The following is a 21,151-nucleotide window of genomic DNA, read 5'->3' on the forward strand; positions in this document are numbered from 1 at the left end:
AGACACAGAGACAACATATATCTTTGGGCCGATTGGTGGCATGCAGTATTTGTACCACATACAAATGATAGGCAATGATCATCTTCAACAAGAGTATCTTTTAGAGTAGATTAGATTAGATTCCCTACAGCATGGAAATAGCCTTTTTAGCCCAAGCAGTCCACACCAACTCCCCCCCCGCCCCACCCCCAAAGAGTAACCCACCCAGACCCATTCTCTTACCCTATATTTACCCCAGACTAATGCACCTAACACTATGGGCAATTTAGCATGACCAATCCACCTGACCTGCACATCTTTGAACTGTGGGAGGAAACCGGAGCACCTGGAGAAACCCACGCAGACAAAAGGAGAATGTGCAAACTCCACACAGACACGCCCATGGCAGGAATCAAACCCAGTCCCTGGCACTATGAGGCAGCAGTTTTGACTACATTTCTTGATACCTAATGGCATAAACATCACCAATTCCTCCATCAAGAACACTCTGAGTTTATGAACAGAACCCTAACTGAACCAGATATAGTAATATTCTACGACATTGTCTTGGTGCTCCAAAGCTGCCAACACCCATGATCTGTGAGAACTGGGGTGGGCGGGAAGGAGAATGTTTTGACAGCAAAAAGAAACATGCTTGTGAAAGTAAATGAGGCATGGAACCCAGGCTTGGGAAAGCTGGAAGATATGAAAACGAGTGAAGAAATGAGAAACTTGTGAGGGGAGAAGGGAGGAAAGCTTTAGATTTTTGAAGTAAAGAGTATAGGACAAGACAATTTTCAGGATTCAAAAGCAGGTAGTTAGGACACACCCACAAGTAAAAAACTGTATCCTTTAAAGGGGCCTCACTATTGTTCATACATGGTCACAACGCCACGCAGCCACTGCTGCACTGGAGTTCATGATCCCAACACTTTGGCTGTCAACCCTACTAGGGGTCACAACACACTTTTTGGGAAGACCTGACATTGAAGAACTAGAGCAGGTGCACAGGAGAACCGCCAACTGCAATTTTCCCTCCATGTCTCTCATCACTCTAACTTGGAAATACAAAACCTCTTCACAATCCTAGAATTTCCTTTCCAACAACTAACTGTACTGACTGCAGCAATTCAAGGGCAATTAGGAATAAATTAGGAATAATAAGGGGCGGCACAGTGGCTCAGTGGTTAGCACTGCTGCCTTACAGCACCAGGGTCCCAGGTTCGATTCCAGCCCCAGGTAACTGTCTGTGGGGAGTTTGCACATTCTCCCCGTGTCTGTGTGTTTCCTCCGGGTGCCCCAGTTTCCTCCCACAATCCAAAGATGTGCAGGTCAGGTGAATTGGCCATGCTGAATTGCCCATAGGTGTTAGGTGCATTAGTCAGAGGGAAATGGGTCGGTGTGGACTGGTTGGGCCGAAGGGCCCGTTTCCACACTGTAGGGAATCTAAAAAAAACTGGCATTACCTGCAAAGCCCACATCCTCAATGAATTAATTTTAAAATTTTGGATTTAGGGCAAAAGGTCTATAGAGGTTGGCAATAATAGTGAAGGGTATAAGATGCAGGATCCACAAAACTTGAGAGTCTACCAACTGAAGCACATCAGATGGCATGCAAGGCTGAAAGATGTTGCAGCTAAATGATTGGGTGAGGTCATGGAGAAACCAATGAATATGAAGTGCAATTTTGAACAAGTAGGAATTTTGCATGGAATGAACTACACAGCACCAGCAAGCAAGACAAAGGACAGGTTCTAGAGGCATTAATGGCTGGAATACATTTGTGCTGCATTGGAGGGGAGGTAAACACAAAGTTAAGCAAGGGTTAAATAAGCCAACATGATAACAGACAGAATATTGAGCTTGAAGCTAAACTCAAAATCAACAGGTCACCCAAGTTATAAGATTCTGCATAAATTAACTGCAGATAGGAGAGTGGAGTGAGGTGAATAGGGTTTTAAATGTTTTGGCAGAAGTCAAATAATGGCTTTGGCGTTACCAATAATTATTATTCTTCACCTGTTAAATGATGCTGGACAAGCAATCTGTTCGCACAAAGGCTATGAAGAAGTTAAGTATGCTGGGGAGAGATACAGCCAAGTATTATCACATTAATATAGAAAAATTCACCAGTGCTTCTGAATAATATTGCTGAAGGACTGCATTTTCCTTTGCCCCTTTGGAGTACTGCAGAGATGATACCTGGGATTTCTGAGGAGCAGTATCATTATTTGGTGACATGGAGACAGACAAGGACACTGGATTTAAGGGGGAACTGTGTTTGGGCTGTCAACAGTGTTAAATGCTGCTAAAGGACAAGGAGAATAAAATACCATTGTTACAGTCAAGGCAATCACTAGGGACTTTGACTGCCTTCAGCAGCATTCAGTGCTGTTGTCAGGGTGCAAGCAGAATGGGAGGGATTTGATCAGAGAATCATGGGTGAAAATGATTGGAGACAATTTTGTGTGTTTGGATCTTGGATGCGAAATGGAGGTTACAGATAGATAGTTGTGAAGAAAAAAAACAAACATCAAACAGTTGAGGAAAATGAATAATCTTTTAATTTCTGGTGTCTGTGACAATCCACACTCTTATTCGATCAGAACATAATTATTCTTTAAATCAAATCAGGAATAATCAAAATTTGGAGATGTCGGTGTTGGACTGGGGTGTACAAAGTTAAAAATCACACAACACCAGGTTATAGTCCAATAGGTTTAATTGGAGGCACCATCTTTTGGAGCGACGCTCCTTCATCAGGTTCGAGCAGATGAGAGACTTAAACAATCAAGGTATCTTTCAATGTATAATTTCAGTTACATCACACTGTAAACTTTTGCTATAAATCCTGTTTCTTACAATTGTGTACTCCACAACCACCTGATGAAGGAGCAGTGCTCCGAAAGCTAGTGCTTCCAATTAAACCTGTTTGACTATAATCTGGTGTTGTGGAATAATCAAAGGAATTATACATTGAATTAACTGTCAGATGAATTGATATCCACATGTATGTATACTACAAATATCATGCTCTATATTTCTTTTCTGGCTCTACATGGATCAACATGGTTTGGAGGTGTGGTTATTTCGACTGTCTCTTCTGCAAGATACAACTACATTTCCAGAGCATCAACGTTTCTAACATTAATATTTTCCTTACCTCTCTTTTGCAATTCTGAGAAGCAGAGATCACAAACTCTTGCAGGTCGCTTTTTAAGGTAATCCAAATTAAATTTGTTTACTGAGCAGGCTTGACAAACAATCTGAAAGATAAAACTACGTCACACACCGCTCAACAAAACTTTACCTGTCAGAATAATGTTTTTAAACTGAATAAAAAGTTACAATTTGGTTCAGGTCTGCAGAAAATCTGATGAAGCTTATATGTATGAATATCCCAAAAATAATCAGCACTAGTAAATGAGCAATTCCACTGAGTTGGTGTTAGGTCATTACCATCTGATTTTAACACTGGAATCAAAGGAGTAATGCATAAAACAGATGCTAAATTTTTGTTTCCACTCAATCATGAAGTAAATGTTCCAATTTAGGCTACGTTCAATAAATTATTTATAATCTTCAAAAGATTTACTTGCATAGTCAAGCTTGGTCTTTTTCCTTGAACTGAAACTTAACTTTATGCAGCAAATATTTGAAACAGTACCACTAAACAGCAAATACTGACCAGCAATCAGAGTACATGCCAGAGGTAGCAAGGTTTCCCGAAGTGGGTGACAGTGGAGATTATGAACAGAGTCCTAGTGGTTGCAGTAGCCTGGCTGTCAGTTTGGAAATGCTCATTTCGGAAATGTTCGGAAGGACTCATAACAGCACACAAACCAACAGCCACTCTCAGACAACAACTCACCAGGATGAAGGACCTGATACCCAGCATGAGCAAAACCAATGTAGTGTACAAAATCTCATGCAAGGACTGCACAAAACACTACACAGGACAAACAGGAAGACAGCTAATGATCCGCATCCATGAACACCAACTAGCCACGAAATGACACGACCAGCTATCCTTAGTAGCCTCACACTCAGATGACAAGCAACATGAGTTCGACTGGGACAACACTACTATTATAGCACAAGGCAAACAGAGAACTGCCAGGAAATTCCTAGAGGCATGGCATTCATCCACAGATTCAATCAATAAGCACATCGATCTGGACCCAATATACCGGCCACTGCAGCGGACAGCTGGAACTGACAACCGGAAGCGGCAGATACAAATCACTATAAATGCTGTAGGAAACATCACAGAAGCGCTTCACAGGAGGCTCCCAAGCACTGAGGATGTCACCTAGACAGGGGACGAAACGTCTGCAACACAAATTCCCAGCGTGGCGAACAGAACCACAACAACGAGCACCCGAGCTACAAATCTTCTCACAAACTTTGAATGTCTGAAGATATTGAATCCTGCAGAGGTTATGTGCCCTGACAACATTCTGGCAATAGGATTGAGACCTTTGCTCCAAACTAATTGCACTCTTAGCCAAGCTGTTCAAGTACAATTACAATTGGCATCTACCTGACATTGTGGAAATTTGCAAAGATATGTCCTGTGCACAAAAGCAGGACAAATTCAAAATCGGCCAATGACCACCCCATCAGCCTACTCTCGATTATCAGTAAAGGAATGGAAGGGGTTGTCAACAGTGTTATCATGCGATACTTCCTTGACACCTGACCTTATCATGTCTTTGGCCCAAAATGAAAGAAGAGCTGAACTTCACAGATGAGAGAACATCAAAGCAGCGTTTAGCAGATTACAGCACCAAGGAACCTTAGCAAAATTGGAGACAATGGGATTCAGGGGAAAGCTTGCGTGTTTGGAGTCATAGCCAGCACAAAGGAAGACTGCAGCAGTCACTGAGATCAAACATCTCTCAGCCCTAAGAGATCACTGCAGGAGTTCCTCAGGGGAGCATCCTGGGCCCAACCATCTTCAGCTGCTTTGTCAAAGGTCTCTCCTTCATTAGAAGGTCAGAAGTGAGGATGTTTGCTGATGATTACACAAAGTTCAATACCATTTTGGACTTCTCACATATTGAAACAATCTGTGTCCATATGCAACAAGATCTGGAACAACATCAGGCCTGCACTGATAAGTGATAGGTAACATTTACACCACCCAAGTGGCAGACGACAACCATCTCCAACAAAAGAAAATCTAACCATCGCCCCTTGATATTCAATGGCATTACCATCACTATCAACATCACAGGGATTAGTGTTGACTAGACTCCAAACTGGACCAGCCATATAAATACTGTCCTAAAAAGAGTAGGCTTGGAATTCCTTAGCAATTCACCTCCCCAACTCCCCAAAGCCTGTGCACCGTCTGGTAGGTACAAGTCAGGAACAAAATGGAATACTCCCCACTTACCTAAATGCACAAGAAGCTTGACACCATCTAGGACAAAGCAGCCTGCTTCATTGGCACCATCCATCACTTTCATCATTCACTCCCTTCACCACTGATGTCCAATGGCAGCAGTGTTTACTGTCTAAGAGATACAATGCAGCAATGCAAAGGCTCCTTCAACAGCACTTGTAAATCTGAGATCTCTACTACCTAAAAGGACAAGGGCAGCAGACACAAAGGAACACCACCCCCTGCAAGATTCCCTCAAAGCCATATACCATCCTGACTTGGAACTCTTATCACCATTGCCTCACTGTCACGGTGTCAAAATCTTGGAACTCGCTTCCTAATAGCACTATGGATGTTGTTACATCCCAAGGATAGGAACCATTCAAGGCAGTCACTCACTACTACCTTCTCAAGAGCAATTAAAATGGGCAATAAATGCTGATCTAGCTGACATCCTATCATGAAAACAAAGTTCAATGATGGTGCATATACAACCATCTGAGGGAAACAGTTCCAAAGATTCATAATCCTAAGTGAGGAAATTTCTCACAGTCCTAGATAATTTCCCTTTGTATTGAGACTGTATCTTCATGTTCTCGATTTGCCAGCCAGGGAAAACAACATCTTCCTACCTACCTTATGAGTCCCTATAATGAGATCAATTCTAATTCTTCTTTTTGGATCCAATGTGTTCAGCTTGTGCTCACAGGGTAATCCTCTCAGTCTATGGACAAATCTAGTGGAATTTCACTATACTGTCTCCAAGGCAAGTATATCCTTCTTAAATACAGAAACTCAAAAGTCCATACAGTATTCCAAGTACGGTCCTTCTGAACCCTGGACAACTGTAACAAGGTTTATTCTTGCATTTCAATCATTTGCCTTATTTATTTGCATACTACCATCTCAGGTTTCTTTTTGAGAGAAACTCAGGTGCACTTGTACATCCTCACGTACAAATTTCATTCAATTGAAAAGATATTTTTCTTTACTATTCTTCTGAATAAAATGAAACATTACATACTTCACCATATTGTATTCCATCTATCTCCTTGTTGCTCACTCACTTATCCTGCCTACATTTCTTTACAGCTCTTTGTGCCCGCTCTCCATTAAAGTCATATGTGGTCCCATCAAGCAACTTTGCAGTTCTCTCTCGTCATAACCTGCCAATTCTTCCTGTCCATGTTCAAATCATCTGTTCACATAATATATCCAGCTCCACAAGCCTTTACCTTTTGTGTGATACCTTTGGAAATCTAAGTATGCTACATCTGATGGTTCCACTTTACCCAGTTAAATGCTTAAAAAAGGAAATAAATCTATCAAATACAATTTCCATTTCTCAAAACCGCAATGACATTATCTTATGATACAATCTTTTTTTCAGAAAGACCATCATCAGGAATTCTTTGATATTGCTTTCCAGCATTCTCTCAATGTCTGATAGCAGACTAATAGTTCCCGGTTTTCTCTCTTCTCCCATTCTTGTACAGCAGTGTTACATCTACTAAACTAGAAACAGGTGGGACCATTCCAGAGTCTAGGGATTTTTGGCAAACCATAACCAGTACATCCACCATCTCCATAGCTCTATTTAGAATTGATTAGATTACTTAGTGTGGAAACAGGCCCTTCGGCCCAACAAGTCCACACCGACCCTCCAAAGAGCAACCCGCCCAGACCCATTCCCCTACATTTGCCCCTTCATCTAACACTATGGTGTAATTTAGCATGGCAAATTCACCTAACCTGCACATTTTTGGACTGTGGGAGGAAACCGGAGCACCCGGAGGAAACCCACACAGATACAGGGAGAATGTGCAAACTCCACACAGACAGTTGCCTGAGGCGGGAATTGAACTTGGGTCTCTGGTGCTGTGAGGCAGCAGTGCTAACCACTGTGCCACCGTGCCGCCCCAAAGATTCAAGAATCTGGGCCATCAGATCCTGAGGATTTGTCAGATTTTAGTCCCCCAGGAGCTTAGAACATAGAACAGTACAGCACCGTATTAGCTATTTGGCCAACCTTTTATCCTACTCTAAGATCAAACTAACCTACATACTCTTCATCATCCGACTGCCTATCCAAGAGTCGCTTAAATGTCCTGAACATATCTGACTCTACTACCATTGCTAGCACTGTATTCCACGCACCACCACTCTCTGTGTAAAGAACCTACCTCTGACGTTTCCCTAAACCTTCCTCCAATCACCTGAAAATTATGTCCCCTCATGACAGCCATTTCCACCCTGGGAAATAGTCTCTGGCTATTCACTATATCTACACCTCTCATCATCTTGTATACCTCTATCAAATCACCTCTTATCCTTCTTCACTCCAATGAGAAAAGTCCTAACTCCCTCAACCTTTCTTCATAAGAATGCCCTCCAGTCCAGGCAGTATCCTGGTAAATCTCCTCTGCACCCTCTCTAAGGCTTCCACATCCTTCAAATAATGAGGTGACCAGAATTGAACACAATATTCGAAGTGTGGTCTAACCAAAGCTTTATACAGCTGCAGCATAACCTCGCAGCTCTTAAACTCAATCCCCGTGCTAATGAAAGCCAACACACCATACGTCTTCTTAACAGCCCTATCAATTTGGGTGGAAACTTTGAGGGATCTATGGACGTCGACCACAAAATCCCTCTGTTCATCCACGCTGCCAAGAATCCTGCTTTTAACCCTGTAATCTGCATTCAAACTTGACCTTCCAAAATGAACCACTTCACACTTTTCCAGATTGAACTCCATTTGGCACTTCTCAGTCCAGTTCAACATCCTGACAATGTCCTGTTGCAACTTACAACAGCCTTCCACATATCCACCACTCCTCTAACATGCATGTCATCGGCAGACTTACTAACCCACTCTTCCACTTCATCAAAGTCATTTATAAAAATCACAAAGAGCAGAGGTGCCAGAACAGATCTCTGCAGAACACCACTCATCACCAAGCTCCGGGCTGAATACTTTCCATCTACTGCCACCCTCTGTCTTCTATGGACCAGCCAATTCTGCATCCAAACAGACAGATTTCCTTGTCTCCCATGCCTCCTTACTTTCTGAATGAGCCTAACATAGGGAGTCTTATCAAATACCTTGCTAAAATCCATATACACCACTTCCACTGTTCTACCTTCATCAATGTGTTTTGTCACATCCTCAAAGAATTCAATAAGGCTTGTAAGGCATGACCTTCCCTTCACAAAGCCATGCTGATGAGCTCTAATCAAGCTATGCTTTTCCAAATCATCATAAATCCTGTCTCTCAGAATCCTCTCCAGTAACTTGCCCACTATCAAACTAAGACTGACGAGTCTGTAATTCCCAGGGTTATCCCTTTTCCCTTTCTTGAACAAGGGAATAACATTTGCCACCCTCCAATCATGTGGTACTGTTCCAGCGGACAGTGAGGATGCAAAGATTATCACAAAGACGCAGCAATCTTTCTCCAGACTTCTCATAGTAACCTTGGGTATATCCCATCTGGCCCAGGGGACTTAGCTATCCTCCTGTGTTTCAAAATTTCTAGCACATCCTCCTTCTTAACATCAACTTGTTCAAACATATCAGCCTGTTAAACACTGTCATCACAAATGACAAGGTGTCTCTCACTGTGAATACTGAAGCAAAGTAATCATTAAGGACCTCCCCTACCTCCAGGCACAAGTTCCCTTCACTATCCTTGGTGGCCCTACCCTCACTCTGGCCATCTTCTTGTTCCCCACCTCAGTGTTGAACACCCTGAGGTTTTCCTTAACCCTACACACCTAGGCTTTTTCATGCCTCCTTTGAGCTCTCCCAAGTCCATTTTTTAGTTCCTTCCTGGCTACCTTGTAACCCTATAGAACCCTGTCTAATCCTTGCTTCCTCAACCTTAAATAAGATTCCTTCTTCCCAGGTCATCCAAGGTTCCTTTGCCCTACCATCTCTTCCTTGCCTCAGTGGGACAAACCTATCCAGCACTCGCATCAAGTGCGCCATAACAACTTCTACATTTCTGTCATGCATTTCCCTGAGAAGATCTATTCCCAATTTATGCTCCCCAGTTCCTGCCTAATAGTATGATAATTCCCCTCCCCCAGCTGAATACTATCTGCTCCTATCACTCTCCATGACTATAGTAAAGGTTAGGGAGTTGTGATCGCTATCACCAAAATGCTCTCTCACCATGAGATCTGACACCTGACCTGGTTCATTGTCAAGCACCAAATCCAATATGGCCTCCCCTCTAGTTGGCCTATCTACATATTGAGTCAGGAATCCTTCCTGGACACACCTGATAAAATCTGCTCCATCCAAACTATTTGAACTAAGGTGGTTCCAATTAGTATTAGGCAAGTTGAAGTCACCCATGACAACTCTATTACTTTTGCGCCTTTCCAAAGTCTGCCTCCCAATCTGTTCCTCCGTGTCTCTATTGTTATGGGGGGGGGTGAGGGGGCCTATAGAAACTCCCAATAAAGCGATTGCTCCTTTCCGTTTCTGACTTCCACCCATACTGACTCAGTAGACAAACCCTCCTCGACAACCTCCTTTTCTATCTCTGATTAGCAAGCCACTCCCCCACCTCTTTTACCTCCCTCCCTATTCCTTTTGAAATACCTGAACCCAGGAACATCCAACAATCATTTCTGCCCCTGTGATATCCAAGTCTTCATAATGATCACAATGTTGTAGCTCCAAGTACTGATCCATGCTCTAAAGTTCATCACCCCTATTCCTGACACTACTTGCGTTAAAAAAGAGTCACTTCAAACAATCAATGACTGCAACTTTGCCCTATCAATGGTCTATCCTTCCTCACAGGCTTTCTGTACGCTGTATTTGCCTGTTCACAAGTTACTCCATTCTCTGATCTGTAGCTCCAGTTTCCATCCCCCTGCCAAACTACATTAAGACCCTCCTGAAGAGCTCTAGCAAACCTCCCACCCAGGATATTGGTACTCAGTTCAAGTGCAAGGTGTCCTCCTTGGACAGGTCCCACCTTCCCCAGAAGGTATCTGAATGATCCACAAATATGAAGCCCTCCCTCGCAGCTCAGTAGCCACGTGTTCAGCTGCACCCGCTCTCTGTTCCTAGCCTCAGTAGCCCATGGCACCTGTAGCAATCCTGAGATTACTACTCTGGCTTGTTCTGCCTTTTAGCTTCCAAACTAACTCTCTACATTCACTTGTGAGGTCCTCATCCCATTTCCTAGCTCGTGTACCAATTCTTCAGGCTTCTCACCTTCTCCCTTAAGAATTTTGTCAACTCGATCAGAGACCTCCCTGACTCTGGCACCCAGGAGGCAACATACCACCCAGGAGTCTCGTTCCACACCACAGAATCTCCTGTATGTTCCTCTAACTATTGAGTCTCCTATCATTATCACTCTCCTATTCACCCCCCTTCCCTCCTGAGCCACAGAGCCAGGCTCAGTGCCAGAGACCTGTGGTTGGCTCTCCCCCACAGTATCCAAAGTGGTTGACTTATTATTGAGGGGAACAGCCACAGGTGATCCCTGTACTGATTGCCTATTCCCTCTCCCTCTCCTGATGGTCACCCAGCTACCTTTATCCTGTAACTTAGGTGTGACTACTTCCCTATAACTCCTATCTATCATCCCCTCAGCCTCCCGAATGATCCAAAGTTCACCCAATTCAAATTCCCTAACGCAGTCTGTGAGGAGCTCGAGTCTGGTGCAATTCTCGCAGGTGATGTCAGCAGGGACACTAGTGGTGACCCTTACCACCCATATTGTCCAAAAGGAGCATGCAACTGCCCCAGCTGCCATCCCCTCTGCTCTCAATTGCCAAAAAAGAGAAAGAAAAAAACACTTCCTTACTTTACCAACCCTCCACACTGTTTTTTTTGATTTGAGGAGGAGGAAGGATGGGAGACACCAAACATGTGGTGTTTTGGGTTTAGCCACTGCCCATGCCCAAGTATATTAGTTCACTTACCCAGCTGTCCTTGTGTCCACATCTGCTCCTGTTCAGCCTTAGCTCTGCTGATTCACAAGGTATTTAATATTCAAACTTATTCAAGCTTCTCCAGTACTGCACCTCTGCTGTTATTAATTACCTGAATTACTTCACTCTTTTTAGCCCAAGCTATCCTCTATTTCATCTTCAATGGGAAAAACAGGCAAAATATTTGTTCAGTGTCTCTGCCATTTCTTCATTTTCCATGACAATTTTGCCTGTCTCTGCTTCCAGGGGATTAACTTTTATATTAGCTACTCTGTTATTTGTATTTGTAAAAGCACTTATAATATGCATTTACACTTTTTAGCTTATTTATTTTCATATCCTATGTTTTCCTTTCCACCAACCTTTCATGGCCTTTTGCTGGTTCTGAACAACTCCAAAGATTCAGACTTAAAATTTTAGCAAGAATAATTCGAATTTTTTTAACTTAAATCTAATACTATAATTAATACTATATTAAATCTAATACTATAATTAACTTATACGCCAAGATGGTTCTTTATTGCAGATTTTGTGTTATTTAATGGGATTTATTTTAATTGACATGGATTGTTCAAATGTTTTCTATTGTTTATTTACCACCATGTTTTTTGATTTATTTATGAAATAAACCTTAGCTTACTCTTCCTACACACTAATGAAACTAGCATTGTTTAAGCTTAAGATACTTGTTTGGGTCATAAGTTGCTCTGAATCTTAATAGCATTTAATTGTATTATGACCATTATTATCCAGTGAATTTATTTTTATTGTGAAATTATATTTAGTGCTTCCTTATTAATTTAAAATGGCCTTATCCTTATAGATGGATCCTCAGCATCTTGCTGCAGAAGAGAGTTACAAAACGCATTTACAGTTCTCTGGTCCTAGTGGTCTGAGTTTCTACAAGTCCATCCCAACAAGAGACAACCTGCAAGCCCACCACTTCTTGAGTGGGCACATTCTGAACTGGTTGTCATTCAGTCTAACTCTCTGCTGCCTATCAAAATATGCTGATACATACAACAAAATATATGACTCCACTCATGTTCTCCAAATAAAAGAAGTTGTGAATGGGAACCTGTATGGGCCCACTATGTTTATCTTATTGAAGGATTCACTGAATATTCTTTGTTCTAATCCTATATGAGCTGACCTTCTTAACTCTTTCTCAAGTACATTGATGACGAGAGGGATGCCACCTTTTGCTTTGGTTGAAAGATGCCTTCAGCTTTGTCTCCAACTTGTAGCCCCATCCTCACCTTCACATGGCCCATCTTTACCTTCCCTTTCTCAACATTTTAAAATTTCCATTTCCAGTACTACTGAATGGTTACTGACCGGAAACATGAACTTGGTTTCTCATTTCACAGATGGTGCCACAATTGCTGGGTATTTCCAGCACTTGTTTTCTGCATCAGATTTTCTGCATCCACAGTATTTTACTTATGTAAGAATTTTGAACTATGTTTATGCAATTACATTTTTTTGTATTAAAAGTTTTGCCTTATGCACGGTGCCAGCTTACCTGTGAAAGCTAATGGAACAGTCTAAAATAGCAAACTGTACACCTGATGGAACTGCATAAACTTAATGGAAATTCCCACATCCAGGTTACAAAGCTATCATTTAGAAAATAATCATTAGAATATAATTTAGAAATTATTACAATGCCTTCTGAAGGCACTGCGAGAACTAGAAAAAAAAATTGTACCTCAATAAAAGATACAAAAAGTAAGAGTCAAAGCAACATAAAATATGCAATCAAACACTAACCTTTCCACATGCTCTACAATGATGTCGCCTCCAAGTAAGTGTAAAGTCACATGTACAAATCATGCACATGGTAGCCCGAGGATCAGGGATCCATATGGGTGCCTTCGTGCCCAGGGGTGTATTTAGTTCTGGTTTGTCTGGTTCTTCCTAAAAGAAGAAAGAAGTTCACAATAGCACAGAAACTAAAAAGGAACTGAATCATCCACATTACCTGCAGGCTGTTGCAATATATTGAAATTAAATAAAAAATATTTTCTACTTCTTTTAAAACATGTACGAGAATGTGGTATTAAGTGGAAATTTAATGCTTCCTGAATCATGAAAAGGAAAACCAAAGGTTATGAAAATCTAAGAAGCTCTGGCACAATTTTAAATAACTAGTACAACAATCCAAGATATAAGAGCGCATTATGAGATTTCAGTTCTACACCATAGACCTCTGCCTTGGCCTGAAACTAAGGTGTGCTCCATTATAGATTAGGTATTTATTTAACTTTAATTGAGACACAAGGGTAAAGAGGAAGGATCAGGTCTTAGTTCTCAAAGGTTCAATCCTTTAGTTATCCCTCATTGCTCCTCTGTTGGTTAAAAATAAATGATTAGGAAAACATTTTTAAAATTCAATCACAAGGTGAGGATGTTGCTGACTAGGCTAGCATTTGTTCCTCATCCCTAATTGCCCAGAGGGCAGCTAAGAATCAACCACTTTGCTGTGGCACTAGAATCACGTGTAGGCCAGACCAGGTAAGGATAGCAATTTCTTCCTTAAAGGACATGAGTGAACCAGATGGGTTTTTCTGATAACTGGCAATGGTTTCATAGTCATCAGTGGACTCTGAATTCCATAATTTTATTCCACCATCTGCCGTGGAGGGATTCAAACCAAGGTCCCCAGAATATTACTGGGTGACTGAATTAACAATCCAGTGATAATACCACTAGGCCATCACCTCACCATATGCTAGGCCATGAGGTTGCAGATTGTGCTGGAATACAATTCTGCTGCTGTTGATTAGATTAGATTACTTACAGTGTGGAAACAGGCCCTTCGGCCCAACAAGTCCACACCGACCCTCCAAAGAGCAACCCACCCAGACCCATTCCCCTACATTTACCGCTTCACCTAACACTACGGACAATTTAGTTTGGCCAATTCACCCAACCTGCACATTTTTGGACTGTGGGAGGAAACCAGAGCACACTGAGAAAACCCACGCAGACACGGGGAGAATGTGCAAACTCCACACAGACAGTTGCCTGAGGTGGGAATTGCACCCAGGTCTCTGGCGCTGTGAGGCAGCAGTGCTAACCACTGCCACCATGCCACCCATTCCTCCCACTGTGCCACCATGAGGCCCACAGCACCTCATTGATGTCCAGCCTTGAGTTGCTAGATCTGTAGGAAGTCTGTCCCATTTAGCACGGTGATAGTGCCCACAAAATGATAGAGCTTATTCTCAATTTGTAGGTAGACTTCATCTCCTTAATGATTGTGCGGTGGTCACTCTTATCAATACTGTCATGGACAGATGCATCTGCAGCTGGCAGATTGGTGAGAAAGAGGTCTTGTTTTGGCTCCCTCACCAAATACTGCAGACCCAGTCTAACAGCTCTGTCCTTTAGGACCCAGCTCAACCAGTAGTGCTGCTGCTGAGCCACCTCTTGGTGATGGACATCAAAGTCCCCCATTCAAAGTACATTTTGAGCCCCTGTCACCTTCAGTGTTTTCTCCAAGTGTTATTCAACATGGTGGAATTCAACTTGGAGGAGTACTGATTCATCTGCAGAGTGAGGGCAGTATGTGGTAACCAGCAGGAGGATTCCTTGCCCATGTTTCTTCTGAAGCCATGAGATTTCAAGGGGCTCAAAGTCAATGTTGAGCACTCCCAAGGCAACTCCCGATGTATTCCACCTGTACGCTGGTGGGACACGATATATCCAGGGATGGTGATGGCGGTGTCTGGCACATTGTCTGTAAGGCATGATTCCAGAGAGTATGACTACGTTAGGACATTACTTGACTATTTTGTGAGACAGCTCCCCCAATTTTGGCACTCGCCCCCAGATGTTCCTAAGGAGGACTTTGCAGGGTCGTCAGGGCTGTTTCTGCCATTGTCTTTTCCAGTGCCTGGTTCAATACAAGGTGATCCAGTTTTTTGAGACTTCATAGAAATGGCCGGTTAGGCCAGAATCAACTACACTGCTATAGGGCTGGAGACACATTTAGACCAGACCAGATGCAGAAAGTAGATTTCCTTCCCATTGACAATGGTTTCATGGTCATCAATAGATTCTTGATTCCTGACTTTTTTTTAAATTGAACTGGCAATATTTGAACTCAGGTCCTCAGAACATTAGCTGAGTTTCTGGATTAATAGACCAGCAATAACAATGAGACCATCACCTCCGCCCCCGCTCAGCAACACAACTCTTCATAGATTCATGCCCATTGAGCATGTACCACCAAAAATATATGTCTACCTACACTACCCCCATTTTACTGCAATAGGCAAGTCATGAAGCCCTCAATCACACAAAGCTATGACATTTTAAGTGCTCATCCAAGTATTTTTCTAAAGTAGTGAAGTTACCCCCTTACACCAACTTACTCTCCCAGACAGTCCATTCCAGATCCCCTCCATCCTCTTGTTAAAGGAAGTTTTCCTCAAATCCCCTCTGAACCTCCTGCCTTTCACTTTAAAATTATGACCCCTTGTTTCTGAATCTTTGAGTAAGGGAAACTGCTGCTTTCTATACACCTTCTCCATGCCCCTCAAACTCAAAGACCTCTATTACAAACCCCCCCTCAATCTTCACCACTCCAAAGGAAGCAACCCAAACTTATTTACATCTGAAATGCTCCAACTCAGGTAGTGACTCTCCTTTGATTTTTTTATTTGATATGTCACCACTTCTTATTTTCTACATCCCTCTATTCCCCTTCTCTATTTCTCTCTCTACCACAATATCTCTTTCTCGAACCCCCTAAGTCTGACCCCATCTCTGTCTCTGTCTCTCTCTCTCTGTGACCGCTTTTTCTCTATCCCTTCTCTCTATTTCACTCTGTTTATCTATCTCTAGCCCATCTTTATGTCCCTCTTGATCTATCCTTTATCTCTTTCTTTCTATTCAACTCTCTCAACATCCCTCCCTTTATCTCACAATCCATCTATTCCTCTCTCTCTCTCCGATACCACCACGACACAGTGGCCAGCTGCAATTGGAATGAGGCCATTTCCTGTTTAATGTCCATTTATGCATTATGATTTCAAAAGATCACATAAAAATTTCCTGTATTGACATACCTCTGAAAATATTAACATATGAAATATATTAATGTAAGAAATGGCAGAGAACTCAGGATATTTGGAGATAAATTCTAGTTCTGTTCATTTTTAATGTCTTTGGAAGATTCTGAAAGTATCCAGAGCACTGCGATGACCAGAATAATTACTAAGAAACCATACTTTTCTTTCAGAATACTTCAATAAAGAGGTAGAACTCTTAAAAATTACTCAACTTGACACTTGGTCAAAGAGTGCAATATACTGCTCGATCCTGATCTCACTGACAATTGTGGTAAAAAGTTCACCATGTAATTTCTTTCTACAACAAAAGCAGGCCATTTGGCCCATGGGACCAAAAACACAAACTATATTATTTCATGTAAGACCATTTAGAATTCTCTCATCATAGATGTCTGAAAGAACCCTTTTAACCTCCTTACAGATACTCAAACTTCAATGAATAGTCAACACTCTCTCCATGCAAAAGCTTCTTGTTCAAGAGGCATAGCTGCATCAGTTTATTTTCAGCAAATTTCTACCTCATTTAGTGCTATTTCCTTGAGTTTATGTCTCTTCCTAAGACCTTTAAAATGATTTATTAACTTTATTCACTTATTACTCAACATGAGTTTGATGACCTCATGTCTTCTATAGGATTGTTTGATGTTGTCCTCTGGCACCTCCACTCTACTTGAGTTTTCCTCTCACTGATTTCTGAGCACTTTAGCATATCTACTAACGTTACTTAAGTCAAGGGCCTGAAGAAGGGCCTGTGCCCGAAACGTCGAATCTCCTGTTCCCTGGATGCTGCCTGACCTACTGTGCTGTTCCAGCAATAAAGTTTCAACTCTACTTAAGTCAAGGACCTCTTATAGAATATAGAACAGTACAGCACAGAACAGGCCCTTCAGCCCATGATGTTGTGCCGACCATTGATCCTCATGTAAGGTAAACCTAATGTATGAACCCTCAAATTTCTGTGACCATATGCATGTCCAGCAGTCTTTTAAATATCCCCAATGACTTTGCTTCCATAACTGCTGCTGGCAACGTATTCCATGCTCTCACAACTCTCTGCGTAAAGAACCCGCCTCTGACATCCCCTCTATACTTTCCGCCAAACAGCTTAAAACTATGACCCCTCGTGTTAACAATTTCTGCCCTGGGAAAAAGCCTCTGGCTATCGACTCAATCTATGCCTCTCATTGTCTTGTATACCTCAATTAGGTCCCCTCTCTTCCTTCTTTTTTCCAATGAAAAAAGTCAGAGCTCAGTCACCCTCTCTTCATAAGATAAGCCCTCCAGTCCAGGCAGCATCCTGATAAACCTCCTCTCTACCCTCTCCAAAGCATCCACATCTTTCCTATAATAGGGCGATCAGAACTGGACACAGTATTCCAAGCGCGGTCTAACCAAAGTTTTATAGAGCTGCAACAAGATCTCACGGCTCTTAAACTCAATCCCCCTGTTAATGAAAGTCAAAACACCATACGCTTTTTTAACAACCCTGTCCACTTGGGTGGCAATTTTAAGGGATCTATGTACCTGCACACCAAGATCCTGCTGTTCCTCCACACTGCCAAGAATCCTGTCTTTAATCCTGTACTCAACTTTCAAGTTCGACCTTCCAAAATGCATCACTTCGCATTTATCCAGGTTGAACTCCATCTGCCACCTCTCAGCCCATCTCTGCATCCTGTCAATGTCACGCTGCAGCCTACCACAGTCCTCTATACTGTCAACTACACCTCCAACCTTTGTGTCGTCTGCAAACTTGCTGACCCATCCTTCAATCTCCTCATCCAAGTCATTAATAAAAATTACAAAGAGTAGAGGCCCAAGAACAGAGCCCTGTGGAACACCACTCACCACTGACTTCCAGGCAGAATACTTTCCTTCCACTACCACTCGCTGCTTCTGTCAACCAGCCAATTCTGTATCCAGACAGCTAAATTTCCCTATATTCCATTCCTCCTGACCTTCTGAACGAGCCTACCATGGGGAACGCTTCTGTCTGAATGAATTGGATTCTTGTGCTCTTCTCTCTCTGGGTTCCAAAACTCAGTCAACAAACACTCCAGCATCTAGTTCCCAGATGTCATTTAGCTAAAATCATGATTTATTGGAAAAGATATTTTCAGCTCACTGTTCAAAATGACATTGACCCTTTAAAAAATGTCAGACCTTCAGAAAATTGAAAATTCTAACAGTAGTTTGCACCACTTAGGACCCACATTCCCAAATGACAAAAATAAATTATTTATCTTCATTAACAATTCTGGGACAGAGAATTAAATAAGTGATTACATTTTATTTTGTATTCCTGTGTACTAGATTTTAGATATGTACATGGATACCCAAATCCCTTTGGTTTCCTATAATTCGTAGTCTGCCCTAAGCCATTAAGAAACCAATAGTATGAGTCTCTCTTGGATTCATGAACTTATACTTTTCCATATTAAATTCCATCACCTGTAGTTTGGTCCACTCACATATTTGGTCCATGTTCTCTTACACCATCTTATATAGCTTACTGTGCTTCCTTACTTAGTTTTAGCTGCAAGTTTGCATGTACAACTTTCTATACCTTTAACAAAATTATTTACATGTACAGTTGGTTCTGCTATAGCACAGTAGTTCCATCTCTTGCAACCCCATGTTACAAGAAACTTCCGTAATGGCAGCACCATTTAAACTAATGGGGCCGAAATTGCATTATAACCAATACACGCTTTAAAAGTTCATGCTTTAGAATCGCATTTCAGCGAATTCACATTAATAAAATGCATGTTATAGCAGAATGATCTGTACACTGAATAATTGGCGCATCAGTAAGATTCTCAGGGGAAACAATATTAACTGCATTGTCTCTCAGGAAATGTTCCCTTTATCTATCCACTGTTTTATAAATAATTATTGATCCACATCACAAGGTCACCTTCAATTACGTACACTTGCATTTTGACTGATAATAAGATTCAGCATAAGAAATGAAATACATGCACGAAGCATATACAAAACACATAATCCAGGTTAATACTTCAGTGCTACTTTGCAAGTTACAATCCTTCAAGAGAAATTGGAGGCTTCACCTACTCTCAGATGACTAAAACATACCATGGGGTTTTTTTCATAAGAGCTGGGGACAGCCTCCTGGACCCTGGACAAAAATTATCGTTCAATTCAACATCACTGAAACAAATTGAGTCTTTTTTTCAATGCTGTTCTTGGGACATTACTAACCACAACTTGGCCATCACATATCTCTAAATTTCAACATTATACACCTTTTCCCTGCCAGTACTCAAAAAAAGACAACAAGAACATTTATCATCTGTGATTTTCCTTTCACTAAAATCAAACAAGATTTAACTTACCAAGGTCACAATATATTTATAAATGCAAACTTGAGTGAGAGAGAGAAACAAAAAGATCCGATAATGTTAAGTATTATGTACACAAAGTAAAGCAACAAAATTACTGTGGCATGAGGAGCTGGAAAATTACATGGTAAAATGCAAACAATTCTAGGCCACGTGAAATATTGGTCTTCAAGTGGGCAGAAACATTAGTTTTCCCTTAATTACCTTCTGTTACTATCAACGAGTGACTAATGCAGGTATATGAGATCACAACGTGAACTCAGCATTACAGTAATCAGAGCAGTTAGCGCATGTCAGACAGGAGGGGTGCACATAAATAGCCAAACGCAACCCGTTTTGAACTTTGCCCCTAACGACATTCCTAAAAAAAAGCATGCTAAACTAAACAAAAATCACCTTCCCAGAAGAAAACATCTAATAAGAATAGGTTAACATATGACCCCTTTATTTTTACATTAATTTTCTATTGGCTGCCTTGAACGAAAAAGTCTTCTCACTAGCTCTTACTAATTTGCATTTCAATACCTGTAGGGATGGGACTTAAAGTAACAGAGTCACTGAGATGTACAGCACATAAACAGACTCTTTGGTACAAGTCGTCCATGCCAACCAGATATCATAGATAAATCTAATCCCATTTGCCAGCATTTGGCCCATATCCCTCTAAACCTTTCTTATTCATTATACGCTTCCAGGTGCCTTTTAAATGTTGCAATTGTAACAGCCTCCACCATTTACTCTAGCAGCTCATTTCATACACACACCACCCTTTGTGTGAAAACATTGCCCCTTTGGTCCATTTAAATCATTCCCCTTGCACCATAAGCCTATATCCTCTAGTTTTGACTCCCTCATCCAAGGGAAAAGACCTATATTTTTGACCCTATTCATACCCCTCATGATTTTATAAACCTTTGTAAAAGGTCACCCCTCAGCTTCCAAAGCTCCAGGGAAAACAGCCCCAGTCTATTCAGCCTCTCCATGTAGCTCAAACCCTCCAAGCCTTGCAACATCTTTGTAAATCTTTTCTGAATCCTTTCAAGTTTCACGACAGCCTTCTGATAGCAGGGAGACCAGAACTGCATACAATATTCTAAAAGTGACCTAACCAATGTTCTGTACAGCCATGACATGACCTCTCACCTCCTATAGTCAATGCACTGAGCAATGAAGGCAAGCATACCAAAAGCCTTCTTCATTATCCTATCAACCTGCAACTTTCAAGGAACTATGAACCTGCACTCCAAGGTCTCTTTGTTCAGTAACACTCCCCAGGATCTTACCATTAAATGTGTAAGTCTTGTCCTGATTTGCCTTTCCAAAATGCAACACCTCACATGTATCTAAATTGAACTCCATTTGCCACTTCTCAGCCCACT

General features: G+C 41.7%; 1 protein-coding gene across 2 annotated transcripts in view; it reads right to left on the reverse strand.

Moving 5' to 3' along the window:
- fgd6 (FYVE, RhoGEF and PH domain containing 6) overlaps positions 1-21,151 on the reverse strand; it is a 141,228-nt gene that overhangs the window by 21,490 nt on the left and 98,587 nt on the right. For both annotated transcript variants that reach the window (XR_015761198.1, XM_043713308.2), the window contains exons 16-17: positions 13,103-13,249; positions 3,143-3,245 (exon numbers count right to left, since the gene is read on the reverse strand). Coding sequence is in view for 1 of the 2 variants with exons in the window: in XM_043713308.2 (XP_043569243.2) it covers positions 3,143-3,245; positions 13,103-13,249 (250 nt within the window). In the remaining variant the exon portion in view is untranslated. The remainder of the gene's footprint in view (positions 1-3,142; positions 3,246-13,102; positions 13,250-21,151) is intronic.

The sequence above is a fragment of the Chiloscyllium plagiosum genome, unplaced genomic scaffold (assembly GCF_037043375.1).
Source record: "Chiloscyllium plagiosum isolate Xiang-an unplaced genomic scaffold, Cpla_swu_hap1 HiC_scaffold_23, whole genome shotgun sequence".
In the NCBI taxonomy this organism is placed as follows: domain Eukaryota; kingdom Metazoa; phylum Chordata; class Chondrichthyes; order Orectolobiformes; family Hemiscylliidae; genus Chiloscyllium; species Chiloscyllium plagiosum.